Source organism: Tenrec ecaudatus, chromosome 6, assembly GCF_050624435.1.
Source record: "Tenrec ecaudatus isolate mTenEca1 chromosome 6, mTenEca1.hap1, whole genome shotgun sequence".
Classification (NCBI taxonomy): domain Eukaryota; kingdom Metazoa; phylum Chordata; class Mammalia; order Afrosoricida; family Tenrecidae; genus Tenrec; species Tenrec ecaudatus.
In genome coordinates this window covers 38,756,875-38,778,561 of record NC_134535.1, presented here as the reverse complement: position 1 = coordinate 38,778,561, position 21,687 = coordinate 38,756,875, and the positions used below count along the sequence as shown (strand labels likewise).

Genomic DNA, 21,687 nt, shown 5'->3' with positions numbered 1-21,687 from the left:
GCTAAACAGTTTTAGTGTAGCTTACTAAAAACAAACAAACAAAATCTGAAACACATTTCTTAAAAAGGTCGGCCACGACATTCTCAGCTGTTTCCTTTTGTGACATACGGGTCATGATGTTCTTCAAAAGCAAGCATGCAACTAATTGGAAAATAATCTCTCACATCTCTTCATATTCCCTCTAGCTCTAAAATAACTTGCATCTGAAAAATTGTACGAATCTTGGATTTTCTATTTCTAAATAGCAAAAGATCTGTGAAGGTGTTATAATTTTAATTTTCTGCTATTATCATATATGTATATGTCCTTAATTTTTTCTTTATAATTACCACATTTCTTAAAAATGTCAAAGGAAATACTAACGATCTATTTCTCACACCTTCTAAGGAGAATTCCTATTTTACTTCTCTTAAGCACCTTAGAGTTCTATATACTTAATTATTTGAGTGAACAGATAAAAATTATTTTATTTTGATGCCGGGAGATAATGGCAGGGAAGTGCCTGTCACTGTTTTAGCCAAAGCCAGGGCCCAGGTTGACATGAGGAGCGCCAACTGTATCCTAAAACACCAAGTGGGAGAAAACAGTGGGGTTTGCTGCCTCCAGACGGCTTCCCCAAAACCAGTGAAAGTCAAGCAAGTTAGGTACCTTAAACTAGGTGACACAATTTTGTTTGAAAGATTACAGGAAGAGATGACCAGCTTTTGATAATGATTACAGGATACAATGGGTTCTCTAAGGCGGTGGGATTTGCAGTGATCATTAGGAAATTATCTATACCTACGTTTCTCCAGGGGCTATTAATAGATTGCCATCCTCTGAAGCTTCAGGGTCCTCATTTCTCTAAACTGGAGTGGTGCTTCCATGCCGTCCTTACCAGATCACAACCCCTCAGGCCTCTGAATGGGGATGCTTCCTGTCTGGCTACTTCTCTTAATGGCCCTGCTAGCCACTTCCTTCCTGAGGTCGGCCACTCCTACTGATTGAGCTTAAAAGAAATGTTTACTGCCAGGCAGGGGGCTGTTACATTTCTGGATTTTTAGCAAACTAAATCTATAATTATGTTCTATTTCTAATATTTGGTTAACAGCAAGCTAAATATTTCACCCTCTATCAGTTGGCACATTGACTATCAATTGAAATCATGACCGAAAGTTTCTTAGAAAAAAGGGGGATATATTTTGTAAGATACCAACTATTGAGTCCAGAGACCTGGATTCTACAAATACCTGTGTTCGTTTCATCATTTCATACTCTTAGGGGCGCCAGACCACTGCCATTGAGTGGGTTTCAGTACAGGGTTTCTGAGGCTTGCAAACCTTCATGGGAGCAGACAGCCTCGTCTTTCTTTCAAGCGGCCACTGGGTTTTAACCACCAGCCTTGCTGCTCGCAGTCCAACCCAAAAGTGCCATCAATGCAGGGACACTGAAAGCCAATGCTTAAAGCTAGCATAACCAAAAAATTATTTCCTATAGCTTGTACGGGGGCAAAATAATGCCAACAAATGTTAGCTACTTTCAGAAATCGCATGCTCTCAACTTACAAATGGCAGTTTAAGACTGTAGCAAGGTTCACAAGGGAAAACGACTTTATTAGGTGCCGTTGATTCATTCCATTCGGAACAATCCTGTATACAACAGAACAAACCACTGCCCCGTCCTGTGCCATCCTGACAATTGTCCTTCTATTTGAGCCCATCGATGCAGCCACTGTGTTAATCCATCTTGTTGGGGGATCTCCCTCTTTTTCTTGGCCCTCTACTTTACCGAGAACGATGTCCTTCTCCAGGGACTGCTCTTTCCTGACAACATGTCCAAAGTACGTGAGAGAGCTTGCCATCCTTGCTTCCAAGTGAACTCTACCTCTCCCCAAATATGAAAGAGATATTCTTCCGAAAATATGGATAAGCTAACATAAAGAAAAGCAGAGAAAGCAGGAGGTTGTACATTATTTTTCAAGAAAAGCAAGTGGGAATCTGGGGAAATAAACTATATATTGTCATTTTACACTTTCAAGGTTATACGTTTTAGTTATGAAATGTGTACTTTTGCATACACTCTGTTCTTTCAATTACGTCGCTGCAAGTCTCTCTGCTTACATAAGCACTTTGGGGCTGGAATGACTCTGAACTAGTTAGGCAATGCTGTCTAGTAACCAGGATGAATTGTTGCTACAACATTCATAGAAATATTTTCACTGTGTCTGAAACTTTACTGTTTCTATGTTCATATAGTTTTTAGAAAATTGATATTTTTCAGATAACCAACACCACAGGACAATCTCCATGCAAGTGTGCAACTTCTTCTTGAAAAAGAGGGAGTAAAAAAAAAAAAAGAGTGAGTTGAGGTGAAATCTTTCTGAAAAGAGAAACCACGCACCTTGGTGAAGGATGCGGAGATAAAGGACACCCAGAAAGACAAGAGTGTTTGGCTACTGCACCTCCCAATGTCAAGCCAATGGCAATGTCTCGGGCCCTGACTCAGCCAAGCACTTTCCGGACCGGAAAAGAGAAAACAGAAAAAAAAAATCTCAGTTCTGTTTTTCTCAACCATCCCTCTGCCGAGATGATGCAGAGCCAGAGGTAATCTAAAACCTACTGAGATTCCTCTGGGCCACGCTTCAGTGCCCGTGGGGGAGGGACAGGGAATCCCACAGCTGACATTCAATCAGCAGGAAAGCCTTTTGGCTTGATCTTCAAAAAATAGTCAAGATCCTGTCACTGATCACCACCACCTCTGTTACCACTCTAGGTCAAGGCACCACTGCCTCCTGTCTGAGTATTAAATTAGCTTCCTAACTGGTCTCACTCCTAGGCTGACTGAACCTGTTAAAATGTCAGTCAGATCACGGCCCTCTTCTAAGGGCAACTTCTGTGTTACTGTGCCACTCACCACCTGGCCCTCAATCACAGCTTCTCTCAGGCGAGTGCCCTTCTCAAATATGCGCCTCCTGTCCCCGCATTCTTACAGTTCCACTTCTCATTCTATTTCAAATGCACCTCTCTTCCTACCACTGCTTTGATCTTCACCTTTGCACTCCACCCCCCACCCCCATCTACTATATTTTCTACAAGGAGTTCTAATGGTACTGTACTCCTTTTAAAGATTATAGTAAACAGAAAAAGTATATATAAATATTAATATAAAGAAAATGATATATCAATATAAAATATAAAAAAGAAGTACTAGTGGTGCAGTCATTGTATTAGGCAAATCAACTGCACAAGACCTCTTTAAAGTGCTAAAAAAGCAAGGATGTTACTTTGAGGACTAAGGTGTGCCTGACTCAAGCCATGGTATTTTCAATGGCTTTATATGCATGTGAAAGTTGGACACTGAATAAGGAAGACTGGAAAGGAATTGATGCATTTGAAGTCTGGTGTTGACCAAGAATACTGAAAGTACTCTGGTCTGTCAAAGGACCAAACAGATCTGTCTCGGAGTAAGTACAGCCAGAATGCTCCTTAGGGGCAAGGACAGTGAGAGTTCAGCTCACATCCTTTGGACATGTTGTCATGAGGGACCAGTCTCTGGAGAGGGTATCGTGCTTGATAACGTAGAGTGTCAATGAAAAAGAGGAAGGCCCTTGATGAGATGGACTGGCATAGTGGCCACAAGGGATTCAAACACAGCAACAAATAAAAGGGTGGTCAGGATGGTGCGGTGTTTGAATCTGTTGTAGAGTCCCTATGGGCTGGACCTGACTCAATGGCACCTAACAACAACAGTAATGTAACTCACCAGCAGCTCCTCTGGAGAACGATCAAGCTGGCTGTTCCCGTAAAGACTAATCATCTCAGAAACCACAAACAGGGCCAACAAGAGTTGGAATCAACTAGATGGCCGTGGCATCATGCAATATACAGGAGCCCTGCTTGATCAGTGGTTAAAAGCACTGGATTGCGAACCAAAGGGTGCATGCTTTGAACAAACCAATAGCTCCAATAGGAGAAAGTTGGAACAGTCTGTTTCTGTCAAATTTTTGCTCTGGAAATTTTACTTTGCTAAGAGTAGAAATCAATGAGGAGACAACAGGCTAGATTACACAGTCTCCTTATACTTGGTGTGTGTGTGTGTGTGTGTGGGGGGTATCTAACTGGAACCATCTCCTCCACTAGAACGTAGGGTGTAGGTCTCTCTGGCACTGGTAGTTTTGTCTTCTTCATTCTTCCCAAAGCCAAGACAAGTGAGTGACACAGGAGAGAGGTGTGAGTGGGCATCTTCCGTGGAGTCGGCTACATCTGCTATCTGTTGCTAGGTAACATAAGGTCCCAAATTCAACTGATAAACTTTCATTACAGTGGTTAAGTGATTGCTGAGGTATCAATTTACCTTTGCTCTCTCCACACCTGGAATGCTCTACTCAAAGACCCGTGTATATCACAAGAATAGCTCAAAAGTTATCTTCCGGAGAAGGCTCCAGCCTCTAATGATCTCTTCTGAACCTACTCACTAACAGCCTTTCATTTGGCAATCAAGCACACTCCATGTATATTGAGGCTGCTATTTATTTCTTTTTTCTGTTTTTAATGTATGTAATCTTTTATTGTGAATTAGGTAAAGATTTTAATTTACAATGAGCCGATCAAAGTTTTACATTAAAAAATCCATACACATTCCAATTGAATACAATTTCTTTTAAAAATCTTTTTATTGGGGCTCATACAACTCTGATCACAATCCACACACACATCAATGGTATAAAGCACACTGACACATTCATTGCCCCATCATTCTCAAAACTCTCACTTTCTGCTTGGGCTCCTGGAATCAGCTCATTTTCCTACCCCCACCCTCCTCTCCACTCCCCCTCCCCCATGAACCCTTGAAAATTTATAAATTATTATTTTATCATGTCTTACACTGCCGGGCGTCTCCCTGCACCCACTTTTCTGTTGCCCATCCCCCAGAGAGGAGGTTATATGTAGATCCTTGTAATTGGTTCCCCCTTCCTACCCCTCCTTCTTTCCTGGTATCGCCACTCTCACCACTGGTCCTGAGGGGTTCATCTGTCCTGGATTCCCTGTGCTTCCAGGTCCCATCTGCACCGCTGTGCATCCTCTGGTCTAACCAGGTTTGCATGGTAGAGTTGGGATTATGATGGTCGGGGGGAGAAAGTGTTTAAGAACTAGAGGAAGGTTGTGAGTTTCATTAATGCTACACTGTGTAGCTATTTATTTCTTATGCTATGGTCCCTCCCTTCCCTGGCCAGGTTTTAAGTTTCTTAGGGACAGGCAACAATCTGGACTTTCATACAATATTTCATTACACATTATCACTGATGGAGCCACAAAAGACTACAGATGCTTTTCTTTCTCTAATTGACAACTCAGTTTTGATCTGAAACACTATCCCTAAGGAAAGACACATACTTTGTGTTCTGATTCTTTAAGGCGAAGAGAATGACAATAAGAACGTTGGATTAGTTCTCTAAGGTGCGTCTAGTGTCAGAAACTCGTTTATTCCATTGTGTCCATTGAGGAGCCCTGGTGGCATAGTGGGCTGTACCTCAGCTGCTGCCAATAAGGTCAGCGGCTGGAGCCTCCCAGCGTTTCTGAGAGAAAGATGAGTTGTTTCCTTCTGTAAAGGGTTACCTATAGAAACCTATAGTGGCAGTTCTACTCTGTCCTATGCGGTTACAGTGAGTCAAAATCGACTCCATGGCAGTAAAACAAAGTTAGAACACTAACAATGGAATAGTTTACCTAAACATAAATACATATTTTAATATTTCTAGAGTAGTTAAAACAGTATAGTTTGTATTTTTTAAAGTACCTTGTTAGGATATATAATAGAAATTTCTATCTTCCGTGCGTTTTTTAATTAACAAAAACATTTTATTGGGGGCTCATACAACTCTTATCATAATCCAGACATACATCAATTGTGTAAAGTATATTTGTACATTCATTGCCCTCATCATCCTCAAAACATGCTTTCCACTTAAGCCCTTGCTATCAGCTCATTTCCCCCCCTCCTTTTCCCTCCCCCCTCCTCTTCATGAACCCTCGATAATTTATAAATTATATATTTTTGTCATGTCTTACAATGTCCGACGTCTCCCTCCCTTCACCCACTTTTCTACTGTCCATCCCCCAGGGAGCAGGTTAGATGTAGATCCTTGTAATCGGTTCCCCCTTTCTACCCCATCTTCCATCCACCATCCCGTATTGCCACTCTGACCATTGGTCCTAAAGGGATCACTGTCCTAGATTCCCCGTGTTTCTGGTTCCTAACTGTACCAGTGTACATTCTCTGGTTTAGCCAGATTTGTAAGGTAGAATTAGGATCATGATTGTGGGGGTGGAGGGGAGGAAGCATTTAAGAATTAGAGGAAAGTTGTATGTTTCATTGTTGCTACACTGCACCCTGACTGGCTTGTCCCTTCCCTGTGGCCCTTCTGTAAGGGGATGTCCTGTTACCTACACAATCTGCACTCCCCCTCATTTACAATATGATTTTTTGTTCTTTGATGCCTGATACCTTCGATACCTCGTGGTTACATAAGGCTGGTGGGCTACTTCCATGTGGGCTTTGTTGCTTCTGAGCTAGATGGCCGCTTGTTTATCTTCAAGCCTTTAAGACCCGAGATGCTATATCTTTGGATATAGCCGGGCACCATCAGTTTTCTTCACCACATTTGCTTATGCACCCGCTTTGTCTTCAGCGATCGTGTTGGGAAAGTGTATATCAAGGAATGCCAGTTTAATAGAACAAAGTGTTCTTGCATTGAGGAAGTATTTGAGTGGAGGCCCAATGTCCATCTGTTGCCTTAATACTAAACCTATAAATATATGCACATAGATCTATTTTCCCATCATCGTATATAAGTACATTTACTTATGTATTTACCTGTACTTAGATCTCTATAAATGCCCTTTGCCTCTTAGTTCTTTCCTCTATTTCCTTTTATTTTCCTCTTGTCCCACACTCATGTTCTGCCTTCATTTGGGTTTCAGTAATTTCTTTCGGTTACATTGCCCTTGATCAATCCCTACATCAGGCCTCTCACACCCTCTTTGCCACTAATTTTGGATCACTTGTTGATCCTTTTCCCTGGGTTGGTCCATACCACCTCCTTTTCCCCACCTCCCCCTCTCCCATGTCTCCCTGGAACCATGGATCCTGTTTTCTCCTCCAGACTGTTCATTCAGTCTATCTTATCTAGATAGACCTGCATAGATAATATGCACAAAAAACCAAGGCATAGCAATACAAAGCGACAGGAGAAAATGACAACAAAAATTACCAATGACAATAAATAAATAAGTAGTTTAAAGAAAAGAAAGAAACACCTGTACATAGTTCAAGATCTGTTTATTGACCTCTAGGAGTGTCATCCAGTCAAGTTCGATGGGGAGCCATGCCCTGGCCCCAAGGTCTATCCTTTGCACTCCCTCGGGACCTCCCTGCTCTGCTCTCCGCCACTGTTCTGCCACATGCCCTTAAGTGTTTTGCCTCAGTGTGGTGGGGTCAGACAGGGCCAATCCCAACACTGAGTCTCCAGTGTTGTTCCCCATTGGGTCATGGGTCAGGGAGGGACGGCGTGTCTCATAGTGGGACCAGCCATACAGTCTACTCCGCATTGGGCTGTTCAGAGCAGGAATATAGTCCTCCAGGCTTGGTGGGCCAGGATGCATTCCACTCTCTCTTCCTCCCCCTTGATTTGCTCCCATGCTTGCCTTTTTTGGAGGCATTGGGGAAGTACAGGCTGGGCTATCTCCTGCAGCCACATCACATGTCAATATTAAGGCTAAATGTTTTGGAACAAAATTGTTGGCAAAGGTTTCCAAGCCAAAAAACCAAATTCAGTTCCATTGAGTTTATTCTGACTCATAGTGACTGTACAGGATGGAGTGGAATCGCTCCACTGGGTTTCAGAGACTGTCATCTTTCCAGCAGCAGCAGAAAGCCTCATCTTTCTCCCACAGAGTGGTTAGTGGTTTCAAACAGTGGACCTTGAGGTTAGGAGTCCAATTTGTAGCCCACTCTGCCACCAATCCACTAGAAAAGCCTAACCTAGTGTTAATGGAATTAATGAACTACTAACCTAATCAAATGGACTCTTTGGCAATTAACAATAAAAAATGACAATGTGACCAGAAAAGTCAAGAATTTAAGATCAATATTTAAAATTTATGTCTATACATGACCCAGTGTATAGACACAATTTCTTGTTAACTTGGGTACGGGTAAAGATCAGCCTATCAATGACCTCCTTTGAAGGTGCTACCAGAATATGACTCTCTGGAGGCCAGTCCCTCTTTCTCTCTGCCTTCACCTTCCTGCTGGCTGAGCCTGGTTACTGGCAGAGCCCCGCGATGTGACCACCGCCATCGATCCATGACTTTGCACCCACCAACCTATTATCTTTCTGCATTCTGGATCACTGCACGTGGTTGTGTGAGTCTGCAGAGAGACTTACAGACTAGTACTGGACTTACGGACTTGAACAGGAATGGGCTGGGGTATTTTCTTGATAATGACTTCTTCATATAAAGTTCTTTCTTACACATACGAGTGCCACCGGATTTGCTTCTCTAGTCAGTCTAGACGAACATTGCCGGTATGTCACTTTACAGAGAATGTTTACCACAAAGCTTTAAAACACAAATTGGTAAATGCTGACTTTGACCCTCAAATATTGTATCAGATTAGACAGACAAGGCAAAAAGACACCAACAGTTATATGCTACAATTTCTTCTCTGTAACAAAACAAACCAAAGCATAAATAAGATATCAGCATTCTTATGTCTACAAATCATCCAGATTGTAATATGAAATCATGTCAAAGCAGGAATGGAAGGCAACTATTGCTTTACTTTTACAAAGCTGCCTTTATCCTACTAAGAAATTTGGCAAATTAAGGTTTAAAGAATAATCTTTTTATGTCACAGCTTGATGAAATAAATTTCTCAGGAAACTATCCTCTAAAATACAAAAACCAACCAAATAGAAAAATAAACAAACAAATGGTTATAAGTGATTTCACTTTAGTTTTCAACCCAACTACCCGTCAATAATCTGAAAAAAGATGAATATGTTGAAATTTTAAAATAAAGCATTTATAGCAAGATATTCTTTGTAAACATCTAAATGGTTTGTAAGTATCCTTATCTTCAGCAATTATAGGACACGGCTACATCTTGCTGGGGTGGGTGCAGCTAGTTTCCAAATTGTAAAAAGAATTTATCTATGTGGGACTTCACTAGCCTACTCCCAAACTAATTTTTAAAATTTTAATAAATTTCATTGAGGGCTTACAGCTTTTACAGCAATGCATACATCCATTGTATCAAGCACATTTGTACATGTTGCGACCATCATTTCCAAAACATTTTCTTTCTACTTTTTTGTGGATTTTTGGTTTCCTTGTTATTCTATTTATTTATTTAGGACATTAAACAAGTAATTCAGAGTACCAGTGGAAACTTCTTCTTTTTCAAAACTATTTTTATTGGCACTTAATCCACATATTATATAATTTAATAATATCACACTTCTTAATACTTATATGCTATTTTATAGTGAAATTATTGTATTAGACTTCTTGTCTATGAAAAAGCAGTTTCATATGATTCAATATAACACTATACCTTATATGGATTATAATTGTATTCTTTACTCTGTTTCACAGGACAATTAAAGCTTGTCATGTGCTTAAGCAGAATTGTCCATTGGAAGTCCCCACCCCACAACACACACCTAGTCTCTGTTATGGACCCACCACATAGACGAGTTGACTTGAGCACTTCTGGATTCCCATCTGGGATAGACACCCTGCTGTCACTTGTAAGGGGCAGTATGCCCTTCTCTGTATAACACTGTCTATGGAAATGATCCTGAAGACTACTGAAGAGTGAGTCTCAAAGGATGGACTACAGGTCTTTGATAACTGTGATCTTCTAAGCCTAGAGCACACAATTTTAGTCTATACACGACTTCACAAAAAGATAAATCATCCCATGAGCCACCACTGGTTTTGTTTGCTTCCTTCTCCCAGCAGGGGGAGAAATCCAATTGAGCTTAATTTGTCAGTTTATTAGCATGCCTTTGGGCTCATTCATTCAGCATAAATGCATTCAGCACCTATTATAAGCAAGGCTCCGTGGCAACAATTAGATGTTCTAGTTAACTTTCACTTTCTTGTTAGTTAATAATGCGCAGTTATTTTATAAACATAAACATTCTAAAAGAGAAGCACACAGAACAGCTTGAGATCCTGGTTGTCCAGCAGTTGCTGGGCTCCCACTTGACAATAACGCACTTGGTTACCCTCCAGCTGATTTCTTATCACTGGAACCTCTCCTGAGAGATCTAAGCCTCTTCTCTGCTGTGGAATCAACACTGACAGGCCCTTTGGGAAGTATCATCCTTTGTGTTACAGAGTCTGTAATGCGGTTTTTTAATGTTGCTTGCTTATGTTGGTTTTGCCGTACAATAACAAGTTTCCCAAAACACTGAACTAAACCTAAACCATCCCAGCAATATCACTAAAGATCATGCCATGTCTTCCCATCTGTTCTTATAACTAGTTTTGCAATACCTACAAATATGTAAGTTTAGCACTTTTGAAAGGCAATTACCAAGGCAGGAAATCTGTTCTGTGACTGCAGTGGGATGTCACCTGGTAATACCTTAATAATACAGGAAATAGTGAGTATGAATTGGACTGTATTTCAGGTTCTAAAAGACTTTTTTGTTTAGTTGCTTATGGCTATTTATATACATTGCAAATAAGACTATCTCTATGAGGTAGTTTATTGTGCCAACCTGGCCAATAAACACATGTGGGGTTAATTGAAGGGTGGAGGGATAAATGGCTCAGTAAGCCTCGCCTTTCTAGTTCTCGGGTCTCTTGCTTTGTGATGGTTGCACCAGGGTGCAGCTGCCTTACCCAGTTCCCTGCTTTAGCTGGCAAGGCTCACTTCCTGCAAGACATCCCTGAGGAGACGCCACATGAACCTACCCTGATGCAGCCCTGGTGCTGGAGCAGCCGTGTGGAGACCCCTGCCAGCGCTAAGATACTTACACGTTCACTGACTCGGCTTTCCTCCAACAGTCAGCATCATTGTGTGTGTTTTGTGAGATGGAGGATTTTGTGGATTGGTATTGAACATGTGGGTTAATATTGGACTTGTGATGTTTTCCTGATGTGCATTTACCCTTTTATAAAACTCTCTCTTGTACATGTGTTTCTTTGGATTTGCTTCTCTAAGGTGCACAGATGCACACAGGCTATTTAGCTCACATTTGATCCCTCTCCCCACACCTCTCAAGGTGTCCAACAATTAGACCTTATGTAATGTTGAAGAGAACTCACTGTGGTAGAGTCGAAAGAAAGGACATCCACAACTGGGGGGTTGGAAGTCTGCAAATCATTGACTTCTAGTTTGGGATTAATCTGTACATATGTTTGAAAGACAAAAAACAAAACCTTGGTATTAGATTTCTATGCCATAAGAAACCAAATGCTATTTATGAAAAACATAGCATTTCATAATGGGTTATGTAATTAAACTATATTGGTATATTTTTTACAAATGTGGATACAAAAAATGTAAACAAAGTATTAGCCTCCAAAATCTATCAATTCAATATATTATAATGAAGTTGAATTTATCACACAAATAAGAGTTTGCTTTCATATGAAGAAAATCAATGTGATTCACCTGTAAAGAGATTTTTAAAATAAAATAAAATTGCCTGCCTGAAAAGACACAGAAAAAAATACTAACTAGTTCATATCCTAACAGGTTCATCAATGCAAGAAAAGAAATGAAAGTGCCAAAGTATAGTAATTGGAAGGAAATAAAAGTTGTCACTCATACATAATATGATTATCTATGGAAAAACAGCAAAATAATCTATTATTGTTAGAATAAGAGTTTAACAAAATAATAGCCACACATAAAATTGATATGCAAAATCAATTGCATTCCTGTACCTCAGCACACTGTTGGAAATGGAATTTAGAAAAAGACATTTAAAAAAAGACATTATTTACATTACCTAAAACTAAAAATACACCAGAACAAATATACAATGTGTTAGACCTTTCTAGAGAAAATAATAAAGCTCATGTAAATAGAGTTAATCACCCCCCAAAAAAAGCACCCAAAACCCCAATGTAATTGAGCCAATTATGACTCACAGCGACCCTCTAGGATAAGTAAAACTGCCCCTTGGGCTTCAGAGACTAACAGGAACAGAAGCGTCATCTTTTTCCCAAAGTGGCTGGTGCTTTCTAACTGCTGACATTGCAGTTAAAAGCCAATGCCATCGGGGCTCTTTAGAAAACAGAATGGGAAGAGATCTTATAATGTCTAACATTGAAAAAAGAAAAATGTCTAAAAAATAAACTTATAATTCAGTATGAAAAAAGAGAGCAAAGAAAGATGTTTTGAAAGAGAAATTCTAAAAGCTAACCAGTCAATCAAAAGATATTTGGAAATAGTACTAATGAAAAAAAAAGGAAGCAAAATGCCATTTAATAACCTATTAGACTGCAAAAACTGAAAAACTCAGATGTCAATATTGTTTACAGGGGCATTGCCTGCAATGGTCACAAAAACGCAAAAGAAACCTGGCCATGCCTCAAATGTTTATCAAGCGTACGCTATATATAAAGTATGGGAATTACTATTACGGGAAATTCAGGAGCACACTACTCTTAGTGACAATGAGCGAAATACTACTATGTGAATGAATTTTAGGATTTTAATGTTAATGAAACAAGCAAGTTAGAGAAGACACAGTCAACATGATTCTGTTCACACAGAGAGCAAAAACACTGCAAAGTAAACAATGACTCAATAATAAATTCATGCACATGCACATGTAGTAAAATTGTAATGAATCTTGAGGGAATGATTAACTAGAGTGTTCACTACTTCTGGGGAAAGTTAATCTAGAATTCAAAAAGATCAAAAATTAACTGAAACCATACCACCAACCCCACTCGTTATTAAACATGGATATCAAAAAATAAATGACTCCTGTGACTAACATACTTGGAATCTGCCTTTCAAACAAACAAACAAACTAATGCAATGAAAGACAAAAAAAAAAAGATAGCCAAACTTTGTTATCAAATGAACAGGTACCAGCAATACAAATGGGAAGTGTTTCAGAGAAGGAACTGCTGGCGGATCATTTAGGTGGTGAGAAAGGCTAGCGAGCCTGAGGGGAAAGCACAGGGGAAGAGAACAGAGAGGGCGCCTTGCTCCAGCGTGCCGCTGAGCAGAGGCAGCGCTGACGGGGCTCCTGCGCAACAGGGGCACAGCAAGAGACCACGGCAGAGGGCGCTATGGGCTAAATTGTAAAGTGAAAGGATCAGGGAAAATACAGAAAAGCTGGACACTAAAATGTGCTTCAGTTTTAAAGAGAGCCAAGTGACAGAGATAAGCAGAGTATCAAGAACAAACAAAGGGATAACAGTGAGACCATTAACAGTGATAGGGACTGAACCAGGGGGAAGAGAATAATTTTAAAAACGCTTCATCATGTTTGATGGCTGTCGTTTCAGAAATATCAGGCCCGTGTGATAACTACCCAGCACATCATGTTAGAGGGGGACACGTACACGCCCTGTGAAAGTAAAGGTTAGTAAGTCTGACCTCCCCTAGCCAAGTTTTTGTCTTCCCGATTGCCCCAGAGGGGAACCCTAACATTGCCGACTTCTTTGAGCTTTGGTTGAGGGTGCACTGAAGAAACAACAAAACAAACTACTTTTTTTCCAGTTAGTGCACATAGACTTGTTTGAAGACATTTTATTCTCTTTGATATACTGCCACCTAGTGTAACCATGAAATGGTTTGCCTATGAAAATACAATTTGGTTTCATCATCTGAATTTAGAGGTGTTAAGAAATCTAAATCATATGGAAATGATCAGCGGTTCTCATTAAAAAAATCCTTGAAATACAAGTTAGAAAAATATTTAAGTACATAACATAAGAACCATCATAGTAAACAGAAAATATTGAAGCTGTCAAGGATTTTATTTAGATTTAAAATCAATGCCTATGGAAGCAGCAGTCAAGAAACCAAACATTTTACATTGGGCACATCTGCTGTCAAGATCTCTTTAAAGTGCTAGGAAGCAAAGATGTAAACTTGAGGAAGACTACTGTGTGAACCTGGCCCCTGCCATGGTATTTTCAATATCTTGACAATGAACAAAAGCCCACATAATAATGTGGGTCTTTGAATTCATTATTAAACAATGCTGGATATACCATGGCCTGCCAGAAGAACGAGCATATCTGTCTTGGAAGGCGCACAGCCCCAGTGCTCCTTAGCCTCGAGACTGGCAAGACTTCGTCGCATATGCTTTGAGCACGCCATCAGGAGGCCCCAGTCCCTGGAGAAGGGCATGATGCTTGGTAAATCAGTGTCGGTGGAAAAGCAGTAAGAGGACAACTCTCAAGGAGAGAGGAACAGAGTGGCTACAGCAGTGGACTCACAGCAGAGCCGTGGCTGCGAGGAGGGTGCAGGACCAGGCAGGTTGTATTCTGTTGTACACAGGATCTCTGTGAGTCAGAACCGACTCGATAAAACCTAAAATCAACAACAAATGTTGCAGTCTCCTACAGAGAAAAAAAAGAGGTGACATTTGTAATTACTTGCTGGCTAACTTTCAGGGACATAAACGAAGTCATTTGGGCTTGCTATCACAGGAACTCACTGCCGTGGTGTCAATGCCAACTCACAGGGACCCTATAGGAGAGAGGAGAGCGGCCCCTGGGGGTTTCCAAGCCCGTAACTCTTCACTGCTTTCTTCCTTGGAGCAGTTGGTGGTTTCCAATGTGCACCTTGCAGTTAGCAGCCCAATGCAATCCAGAGCTCTGTACCGATTAGAGCTGTCTTACAATGGGGTGTGCTGCCTCAGAAGAAGGAGCCCTGCTGTCAGGTGGTAAGTGCTTAGCTAGGAACCAAAAGGCTGTTAATTTGAACCCATGCAGAAAATAGTAACATATGAATACTTGGCTAGGTTAAAGAAAACATGCCTTTCGGCTGACTACCACATAGAATTTGACATAATTTATAAATTTAGAAAGTCGTGTAGTCACAAATAGCCTTTATAAAACAAGAAATGAAAAGAAAAATACTGATTAATAATTTTTACCTCAAAACTAAATAGGGTTTATTTAGGTTGATAAGGAAGTTTTAAGATTAAGAAAATTATTAATCCAATTCATCACATTGACAGGAGAAAGCTCAGATGAGGATCTCAACAGAGACAGAGATGTCTTTATAGAATTCAATATTTTTACACATTTTTTCCATAGTTAAATGCTTATAAGAAAATGCCTGGGAGGGTGGGGTGGGAAGGGGGAACCCATTACAAGGGTCTACATATAAACTCATCCCTGGGGTGCAGACAAAAGAAAAGTGGGTGAAGGGAGACACTGGACAGTACAAGATATGACAAAACAATAATGTATAAATTATTAAGGGTTCATGAGGGAGTGGAGAGTGGGGAGGGAGGGGAAAAATGAGGAGCTGTTGCCAGTGGCTTAAGTGGAGAGCAAATGTTTTGAGAATGATGAGAGCAATGAATGTACAAATGTGCTTTACACAATTGATGTATGTATGGATTGTGATAAGAGTTGTATGAGCCCCCAATAAAACGATTAAAAAAAAAGAAAATGCCAAACTTTTTTAGTGTCTATAGCATTTATACAAAGAATGTGTACAAAGTGTGACGTATGAGTGATTTATTCTCTCCACATCCTTGTCACCACTTAGTGCTGTCACATTCTAAACTGTTTTGATGTAACTCACGTGCCATACCATACCATGGTTTAAATATATTAAAATGTGCTGAGTAATCATCACCAAAATTAAACTTAGAGCCTCTTCTTCGTTCTTGTTCTCATTTTCATTAGCACTGCAATGCCCCCCCCTCCCCCCGCCATAATCCTAGGGAGCTCTTAATCGAGTTCCTGTCTCTTTAGATTTATCTACCCCAGATTTCATATAGAGAAAGTCAGACCAAAAATTCCAACAGCGACAACATGCTAAAAACCTCGATCCAAGAGGAAGCAGAAGATAATAGAAACTAGAACAAATGAAAAATGGGTCAAAGGGAAAATAAATGATCATATGCTGCAATTTTGACAACACTTATCCGTAGGCGCCGTGTGTGAAAACTGGATAGTAAATGATGAAGGCTAAAGAGAGGTCCATGCATCAGCATTAGCATGCTGGTGAGGACTACTGAAAGTGCCATGCATTGCCACAGGGGGAAATAAACTGTCTTGGACGAAGTATGACCAGAATGTTCCTTTTCAAGGGAAGGGCAATGACACTTTGGCGCATATATGTTATTACGTGAGACCAGGCTCTGGAAAAGGACATCATGCCTGATAAAGCCGAAGGAAAACAAAAAAGAGGCAGGCTTCTGACAACACAGACGGACACGGCGGCTGCAGCCATGGCTTAAACAGAAGAATAATTGCGAGGGTGCTGTGGAATTGGATGGTGGTTCATGACTTTGTACAAAGGTCTCTATGAGTTGGAACTGACTTAATGGCAATTAGCAACAATGTATCTGCAGTAATCCACTTTCCAATGTACTCTGTCTGAGGACACGGCCATTCACATCGCTGGTCAACAGTCCAAGGGAATTCAAGGGAGTCTTAATCTGCATGGGGATTTTGTAAATTGACTTTGGGCTTTCACTCATCTATAACCTTCTGCAAACTGGGTGCTCAGAATTTAAACGCTAATACAATTCCATCCTTTCAGCTTGGATTTTATTATTGATAATTCTTGGCTCACATTGGCTAGTGTGCTCCTTCTATGTCAGCAGTTCTCAACCTGTGGGTCGAGACCCCGTTGGGGGATGTCAAACAACCCTTTCACAGAGGTCACCTGATTTAAAACAGTAGCAAAATTACAGTTATGAAATAGGAACAAAAATAATGTTATGGTTGGGGCGTCACCACACCATGAGGAACTGTATTAAAGGGTCGTGGCATTCGGAGGGTTGGGAACAGCTGTCCTATGTGGACTCACTGGCACTGCACTTCAATGGCTACTTGCTTTGAGACAAGCCTTTAAGACCCAGATGGTACTCTTTTTGGTAGCCAGGCACCACCAGATTTCTTCACCACAATTTGCTAGAGCATCCGTATCTTCAGCAATCACTTCAAGAGGACAAGAAGTGAGCAGAACCACATGTAAAAATTAATTGCTCGTAGAATTTACAGTGACATGGGAGCTCAGGCTGCATCTGTGTAGTTAAAGTTCACACACACCCCTGGGTCCGTTTGAGAGGCAGCGCTCTGAGCTGCTTGAGAAATAATGTAAGTAACTTCCCCAAATAAATTCTTTAAAGTGCTAACTATAACCCCTTCTAACGTAGTCTGCAATTCAATGGTCTATAATAAATATTTTGATGCCCAGCAGTGAGATCTAGCACCATCTCTAAGAATGACTATTTTTTCCGATCAAAATACGCAAAGGGGAGAAGGTGATGCTTTGGTGATGCTCATACACCGAAAATAACAACAAACTCACACCCATCGAGTCGATTCCAACTCCTAGCAACTCTTAGGGCAGGGTGGACATTACTGCTTCTGTGGCTGTCTGAAACCCAACCCTTCCTGTGAGTAGAAAGCCTTGTCCTTCTCTTGTGGAACAGTCTGTGGCTTTGAACTGCTGATGTGGTGGTCGGCAGCACAATGTGTAATCAGGACACGACCAGGGCTGGTCTGGAAAGCAGGGCTGTGCAATCCAGCTCCTGCAGAAATGACGGTGGCATCAACCAGGGATGGGAGCTGTCGCACCGTGTGGGCAAGTCCAGCCTTAGGTTTGAACCTTCGGTTTTCTTTCTAGGAAACAAAAATTGCTCCTTTTTAAGAGACGGTGCCCAGCCCAGGAACACTATAAAGAAACTATAGGCAAACCAGTCAAAAAGTCACACAGCTAGTGTGCAATTTAAGGACTGGGGGTTTTATGCTTCCATGTCATCTTTCATGTGACCTGCCTTCTCTTATTGAGCTTGTGAAGATGTGCACTCTCTTCATGTTGGGGCATCATCTACATTGAAGTCTTTGATTTCAGGTCCTCTTCACCTTTAGCAAACAAGGTTACGTCACCTGCGTATCACGGGTCATTAATGAGTCTTCCTCTAATACTGATGCTGTGTTGTTTTGCACATTTTCTACTTCTTCAGATGTTGTGTTGTTTTGGAAATTGCCTACTTCTTCACACTATTTACTCAGTATGCAGAATGCATAAATAAGGTGAAAAGATGGCCATTTTGAGGCATAACACTCCTAATATGAAACCACACAGTACCTTTTTTTTTCCATTTGAACGAATGCCAGAATTCAAATGAGCCTTAATAAACCCAATAAAACACAAATAACAAGGGTGCTACCATACGTTAAGCTCAGAAATGAAATATTCATGGTTACTACAAAAAGAAAAATAAACTCATTACAATCTATAGTTTCCTCCATTAAAAAATATTTTTGGTGAAAACATTACCTAACAAATCAGTTTCCCATTTAACAACTCCTTTACAAAATTGTTCTGTGAAACAATTGTTCATGTTCACAATGTGTGAAGAGGCTCATTAATTCCATTTGAGATGTTTCACTTCCGGACATCTGGCGTTCCAGTCCCCTCACCCTCTCATCTTTGCTTTTGGGTAATTATCGACAACTTGGTTTTTAAGATACTTAGAACTTATGGGTAGTGTTCCCCAATGGAACCTGTGGCTTGGTTCAAGGCTTAAGAAGTATCTCAGGGCCGTAGCCTGGGGAGTCTTCCAGTCTCGACCGGACCAGCAAATTTGAACTTTTTAAGAACCTGAGTTCTCTTCCACACTCCCCCCCGCCCCCCCCCCCCCACCTTTCATCAGGAACCATCCATTGTGACCCTCATGAGAACAATTCTTAGGGGTAGTTGGGCTCCATCCACTCTTCCCGTCCTAGATACCACTGTGGCTTGTGTAGACACAGAGAAATGACATGCACAAGGGTTAAGAACACTGTTCTGGGGCCACATCTGACCACCCCTGGTTGCTCTGGGGAGGAGAATCACCGCCACAGCAGCCCAAGGCGGACTGTGCCAAGACAGGCAGAAATGCCTTCAGCCTCCACACCGCTCCACTGTAATTCCATAGCAACGACACTCCTCCGATGGCCCTCGACGTCTCTCCTGGGTTAAAGAGCCATAGCAGTGGCCACCAGACCTCACAGAGAATAATTATGCTTGTGGAAGTTCAGGAGAGGGGTTAAAAGTATCTTAAATCAGGAGTCGAAAACATTTAAAATACAGTCCTTCTGTCTACAGCAGTGTCTCTTCTCAGCCACGTGGCAGGCGTGTTCCTTTCTGGTCCTCAGCCTTGCAGCTACGTGGCTCCTTGGCCTCTGCCCCGCTCACGTTTCTTTAGTGCTGATCTACCCAGAGGGAACCGGACTCTTGCAGGCATCCTCTTGCCCAGAGAGCTATACTGAGCTATACTTGTCCAGCGGGTTGGGTCTGAAGGTCTTTGTGTTTTGGCCTGGGGTGCCTCTACTGCCTCCACCACTCACACTGTGTCCTAGCTGGCATTTACCAAAAATGTCATTTTTTTCTCATGTACTTATTTATGACATTATTTCCTTTGGTCAAATTAAGTACACTTCCCCAACATTCAATGTTACCTTTCCCATCACAAAATAAAACAAAAATCTACTATCAAAAGGGTACTTCTCTCCACTCTCTCTAACTCAATACCTGTTAACCACCAATGAATGTGAATTTTTCACACTACCTGACTTTGTTAAAGCATTAACAAAACTCAGTTACAATGTTCAACATTCTGAAGAGTGTAACTGAAGTCTAATTCCAAGATGAATATGTCATTCTATAAAACATTTTATAAAAATGTTAAGAGTTTATATTTGAAAACTAATGGTTGAGAGTACTTGTCTGGCCTGGGCCATCCTGACCTAGCAATACAAAATAACCAGCTGTTTTTACTGCTTTCTGGATCTACTGGGTGAGCAGAACCAGTCAGACAAGCTGAGCCTAGCACGTTTCAGTGGACTGGGGCTGACAGAGAAAAAGGTCCGGGTCTCCAATGCTGAGGTAGTGTAGGGTCAAGCAAATACTGCTGAATTAGGATGAAGTAGACCAGGACTTGGCCTGTCATTCTGCCATCTAGCTGAAGGATGGCAGGGAACCTCCTCTCGATCAAATCCAGTCAAGCACGGAAATGTTAAAACATAAAACATCAAAAATACAAATTAAAAAACAAACAAACATGAGTAAATTAAAGAACACAAATATCTCAGTTCTATAGTGGGGTCGGGGGGGGGGGAGGAACAAATCCACCTGTAATTGTAGGGAATAAAATACAAGGGGGATGAGCCATATATTGTATTGCATTCTTTGTCTCAAGGAAAACAATTTGAAGGATGACACAATAAGTAGGCTGAGCAGCGAAACATAGTACTAAGCAATTTAGAAAACTGCTAAGATTATTGGAAGTTGGAAAGGAGAAAAATTCTACTGAAGAACCAAAGCAGCAAGGAAAACTAGGACAGTGATCTCAACATAGGACTGGATTAAGTAGTTACTACAAATGCCCACAACAACAACGCTGGACACTAAAATAAGAACTGGCTGGTGTGGGGGCAAAGCGGCTCATAGATAAGACCTAGGCAATTTCAATACCTACTCGAAAGATGAGGAACCAGGCTGGCAACAGTTGCAAGAAATGTTCTGCTGAACAGGGAATCATAATTTTTCATCTCAGCTCTTGGAAAAGAAAGGGCTCAAGGAGAATCACATAAACTGGAGAGGAGGCTTCATGCCAGCGACATAGTCAACAAAAGTCACTTTTTCTTGGAAGAGGGAATACCTAAATCAACAACCTGTGAATAAAATTACAGGCTAATACATAATAATGTATGTATTAACCGGTAATTTTGTTATAAATACATATACATGGGCAACAAAATGGTTTCAATTAATTTAATGTCTAAATGTGTTCACTATTCATAAATTATTATTTTCTATCAAACAGTTTTGAGATACCTATTTGAATAGCTTCTAAAAATTCTTGTCCTTCAGTCCTATTTTCATAACAACACTCACGTGAATCACCTAAAAGCACTTATAATGTGAAACTAGTTCAGACTCCACAGTCACAAAAGACTAAGATTTGATTTCTCATTTCCTACGAACACACTTTTGTCTGTCTAATTCCTGGGCCTCCGTGAAGCAAACACGAAAGGCTCTAGATTTATTACATACTATTTCATTAGTGATAATAATTGGCAGTTTCCCAAAGGGCTGTTGCTTGAAGGAAGAGCTAGGTTTTATAAATTATTAAATAATATTACAGACTGACAGTCTAGACAATTTCCGATGGCATTGAGTTGAGTTCAATTTAACAAAGAGTTAAATGCTTAAAAAATAAGTCCCTGAAAACAAACAAAGAAACAAACAAAACCCAGTGCAACAAACATAGGCAAAATACTCACTTCAATAGTCTCAAGTTTTCCATCTTGAGGATGTGGAGTTCTTGGGTAGATATCAAGAAGGTGTGGTGGTGAATCAAAATGTAATCTTTTAAGATTTCTTTTAATGAGATCTTTATAATTCAATTCATCGAAATTAGTCCGCCACAGGAAGACCTATATATACACATACATAAAAAGTCATAATGGCAGTTTT

General features: G+C 40.7%; 1 protein-coding gene across 4 annotated transcripts in view; it reads right to left on the bottom strand.

Annotated features, from left to right (window-relative positions):
• Positions 1–21,687, bottom strand: part of POC1B (POC1 centriolar protein B) — a 120,439-nt gene that overhangs the window by 29,322 nt on the left and 69,430 nt on the right. For 3 of the 4 annotated variants that reach the window (XR_012784893.1, XM_075551194.1, XM_075551195.1), the window contains 2 exons: positions 21,495–21,647; positions 11,325–11,405 (listed from right to left, as the gene is read on the bottom strand). Coding sequence is in view for 3 of the 4 variants with exons in the window: in XM_075551194.1 (XP_075407309.1) it covers positions 11,325–11,405; positions 21,495–21,647 (234 nt within the window). In the remaining variant the exon portion in view is untranslated. The remainder of the gene's footprint in view (positions 1–11,324; positions 11,406–21,494; positions 21,648–21,687) is intronic. The other variant, XM_075551196.1, reaches the window with a different exon arrangement.